The 4,420-nt window shown below is 41.0% G+C and overlaps 2 protein-coding genes across 2 annotated transcripts in view; one reads left to right on the forward strand and one right to left on the reverse strand.

The window, feature by feature from the left end:
• The window catches only part of erp44 (endoplasmic reticulum protein 44), a gene marked incomplete at its 5' end in the record, with an annotated part of 9,851 nt that extends 7,721 nt beyond the window's left edge, over positions 1 to 2,130 (forward strand). Inside the window, 2 exon segments of the mRNA XM_014004748.1 lie at positions 175 to 277; positions 364 to 2,130. Coding sequence (XP_013860202.1) covers positions 175 to 277; positions 364 to 474 — 214 coding nt within the window.
• Positions 2,131 to 3,030: 900 nt separating this feature from the next.
• The window catches only part of stx17 (syntaxin 17), a gene marked incomplete in the record, with an annotated part of 22,429 nt that continues 21,039 nt past the window's right edge, over positions 3,031 to 4,420 (reverse strand). Inside the window, 1 exon segment of the mRNA XM_014004749.1 lies at positions 3,031 to 3,426. Coding sequence (XP_013860203.1) covers positions 3,199 to 3,426 — 228 coding nt within the window.

Genomic DNA, 4,420 nt, shown 5'->3' on the forward strand with positions numbered 1-4,420 from the left:
CAACTGAAGGTGACATAGTTACTTTATTATGGTATAGAATTTAAAAATATGCCTGAGAAACACATATTATTGACCCTTTTAAAATAACGATGAAGTTGCTTCAGTTTTTATCTCCATTTGGTTTCAGCCAATTTAAATTTTGTTTAAACCCAGTTGTTTCTTTATCTGTTCCAGCATTCCTGGTAAGTTAAGACAGTTTGTTTTGGATCTTCACTCCGGTAAGCTTCACAGAGAGTTCCACCACGGTCCTGACCCCACAGACAGCACGCCCGGACAGGTCAGTCAGCAGCTTCAGCTCGGTCTGCAGACCTCCACTGAAAGTTCACTTTTCACAGTTAGTGTTGACTAAACTCTGGTCCGCAGGACGAGGGGGAAGGAGAAGTGGCGAGCAGCCCCCCAGACAGCTCCTTCCAGAAGCTGGCGCCGAGCGAGACCCGCTACACCATCCTCAGAAGGGACCGCGACGAGCTGTGACCCCCCTCTAAAAAAGGCCTTGCAGCGATCCTGCGCCTCAATGCCACGCCCCGGGGTCAGGGAGGGGGGTTAGGGTTGGGACAGGCCAGCGGGACAGAACAGTTAACACCCGACACCCTTCCTGGAGAAATCGAGTTAGACACGAGAAACAAACGGAGAGGATTAAAACAAAACAAAACGACAACAAAAAGAGAGAACACGAAGCAAAGGAGTGTGCAGTCCACGTCGGATCAACCTATATTTTCATAACTCTTTCACGTACAGTTTTTATTTTGGATTAAAAGAAGCGGGAGGGATAAAGAAGACGTGTGGGGGCGGGGACATCAATAGTTTACTTTTATTTTCTTGGAAGTTGTAAATATGTTTGTGCTACGTTGGAATCACAATGTTGGTCTAAATTAAATGCAGAGTTCTTCTTTATTTTATCCCCCCCTTTTATTTTTTATTATTATTATTTTAGTCCAAAAGATAGAAACAAAACCGTGTCCTCACTCCAGCCGTACAGTTTATTTGTCGGTAGTTCCAGTTCGACCCGTCTGATGCTTGTTTAGTCCCGTTGACCTCATAGCTACGTTTAAACTAGTTGGATTCATTTTTATAGTTCTAACAGACCTGCTTCATACTTTCTCATCACATTGAAGGAATAGAAAAAAAAACATTTCTAACTGAGGCTTGAGACAAAAATAAGCTGCTCCGGCCTTTTGAGATGCAACCCTTCTCTCCCTGCGGTCCAGTCCGGTTCCCAGCTTTGGATTACAGCGCCCCCTTTGTGATCATCAAAATAACTCTAGGATCTTTTCTATATTTCTTTTTTTTTAACAATACTGTAAAACATATGGGTGTAATTAGTCTTTTTTTTTTTTGTCACCAATGAACAGAAAATATGTACAAATGCATGTTGGAAAGGGTTTTACATTTTCTAAATTCTGTAGAGCGGGTCAAAAACACCCCGACTGAACACTGCGACTAACGGATGGCCTCGTTAAAACGTCATCTGGGATAAACCTGATCTTATATATCAGAATGATAACTTGCATTCTTTATTTTGACCCCATTTATTTGATATAAACCTGAAATTTAAAAAAAAGAGTGTAATCTCTCGGTGTCTGAGTTGCACTGAATTGCCAAAAACCCTTTTAAGTTCTGTTACTAAGAATCAAAAGGAAGAACGCAAAATGTTTCTCCATGATGTTCTTAGACATTCTGTTGAATTTTTTTGTAACTGTTTCTTTTTTTGTTGTTGCCTGTGCGTCATCATGCCGGGGTAGAAAAAAATGCAGCTTTCCAAGTGTTTAAAAGACAACATGGGGGGGGGAAACCCCATGCGGTGAACGGTGGAAATTAAGTCTGCCACTTTCTACGAGTTCTTTAAAAAAAAACTGGTTTTGTCTCTTTAAATATGTCTGAGGTTTTGGTACAAGTCTTGATTTTTCTGAGAACCCCGGGAGTGGAGGTTTAGACGATGGGTATGGGTACTCTTTGTATTGTGTGTCCTTGTCCTTCTGTAGAGGCTAACAAATACCTGCATAGTGACATATCAGCCCATAATACAGAAAAACAGCAGGGGAGGGGAGGGTGATGTCATTTCTAAATCAGTCATCTCAGAGGTAAAAGAAGAGCAAAAACAAAAAGATAATTAAAAAAACATTTTACAGATGTCTGACTGTGTGAAAGTCATTGAGAAGGAACATTTTATTTGGCAGCAGTACTCAAAACGAGGTAACTTTACACACTCCAGTCTAAAGCAGACCAGGCATTGGCACTTCAGGCAGCTGGGTTGCATAAATATAAGAGGAGTTTCATAAATATAATTTCTTTTTAAATGAATCAAACCAGTCTTCATTTACAATAATCCGTTCACATTCACTTCTACATACAGGAATAGACAGAATCATTACAAGAAAACCGAACAAATAAGAACAATATGACAAACAGTAACACAAATAATGTGCTTTTATATGATTTGATGTCGTTTTGGTCTTATGAGTTGATTTTAAAGTGCCTGTGACGTCAAATTTTTGTAATACATAATGCATTTTTTGAAAAGATGACATTGATAAAATATTGCAAAATAAATTTCATGCTGCTGAGATTAACAGTTGTTGAGATATTTGCCTGTAAAGTAACAGGAAGTGATGTCAAAGGGGAACGTCTGAATGTGAACAGAGCGATGCTACAACAGCTAACACAGACTGTAGAGAACAATGTTTCTTAAGATTATTTTGAGTCTCTATCAGAGAGATGAAGAAGAGTTAAGAGTTCAAATAATGTTTCAATTAACAAAGACCAGAGTTTTATTTGTTAGAGTTCCCCTTTGATGTCACTTCCTGTTTCATTTTGGCTGAGCCAAGTTCAAAAGAAAATATGCCAGTTAAGGGAGAAAATGGGTAAAATTGTGTGTCTTATTCCAACTTTCTTAAATTCAATTCAATTCAAAAATACTTTATTGATCCCAGAGGGAAATTAGGTAAATCCAAAGTTTTCTTTGACGTTTTGTATTTGAAGAGTATGCATGTCACAGGTACTTTAAAACGATATGGATTAGTAACCACCCTGCTGTGTATAAAACCGTTTTAATTGTCCCCACAGTCATTTTCACCCAAACATGCTTAACTGATTAAGGCTGTCATTACATAACTGTGTCACAAAGTGTTTGGTAACAGTGATGCTCAGTAGTGTAGGTGTCAGTCCGCAGCCAGGCCTCGGTGAACTCTCCGGTTATTGTCAGCGCTCGTCCTCTGGTGAGGCCATCACCTGCTGCATCTGTTGGTCCAAATGAGCTCGGCGGTGTTTCCGGACCAGGTTGCCGCCCGCGAAGCCCAGGGCGCCCCCTCCTAGGGCGGCGGCCACCCCCGCGGCCTTGAACCCGGCCAGCAGGCCGAGCGGCCCTCCCAGCACGCCGCCCAGCAGCGCTCCGGCCACCGGCAGCACCGCCAACTTGTAGCCCGCCGCCTGAAGAGACGGGGAGAAGAGACGCTCCGGTTCAATCCGGTGTTACACCATATTTTGTGACCATCATATATTGTGACCAGAGGGGGCACTGTTGCGTTTCTACAACAGAACTTGGCCGAACATGACCACAAAGATGAATATGACACACCAACAGTGTAAGCCAGAGGCAGAAGACATACAAAGAAAAAACAAAAACTGTTGACTGTTGTTATTTTACATAGTCACAGAGTATGACAGCTGTCTTTTATTGTGACTTCACCGTAGCTAAGGAAATAGTAATTTTTTTATTCAAAAACTATTTATACTAATTGTTTACATCCTCTAGTGTCAGAAAAATAACTTTTGATCACTGACATGGTGACTGTTATTAAATTTGTACAGGGTCACATATGATAGCTATTATCATGTGTAGTAGTAATAATAGTAATAGTCAACATGGCAGTGATCAGAAGTTATTTTTCTGACATTAGAGGATGTAAACAATGAGTAGAATCAGGTTATGAATAAATATTTTTATTATTTACCAAGCTACAGTGAAGTCGCAATATATGACAACAGTTGTCATATTTTGTGACCTCTGGGTTACACTGTTGGCATTTCATATTCTTCTTTGTGGCTATTTTTGGCCAAGTTCTGTTGTAGAAACGCAACAGCGCCCCCTCTGGTCACAATATATGATGTAACACCGGCGCACACCTTTTAGGACTTAAAAAACCGTCACCCTGCGATAGAATCCTTTCATGGCCGCGCGCTGACTCCCACTGAAGATGGAAGTGACACAAATGAGTGTGAATGTAAACAAATGCTTCGGCGGAGGCATCAAAGCGTTTTTATTATCTTCGTTTAGGAGAAATCAGAGAGATGTGGACGGTGTTATTACAACTGTTATCATCAGAGCGGAAGGCGCTCTTTGCTGATGGCAATTAATGATTGATTCTCTGACCATCCTCTCTCTCTCTCTCTCTCTCTCTCTCTCTCTCTCTCTCTCTCTCTC

This window comes from Austrofundulus limnaeus, unplaced genomic scaffold (genome assembly GCF_001266775.1).
Source record: "Austrofundulus limnaeus strain Quisiro unplaced genomic scaffold, Austrofundulus_limnaeus-1.0 Scaffold26, whole genome shotgun sequence".
Classification (NCBI taxonomy): Eukaryota; Metazoa; Chordata; class Actinopteri; order Cyprinodontiformes; family Rivulidae; genus Austrofundulus; species Austrofundulus limnaeus.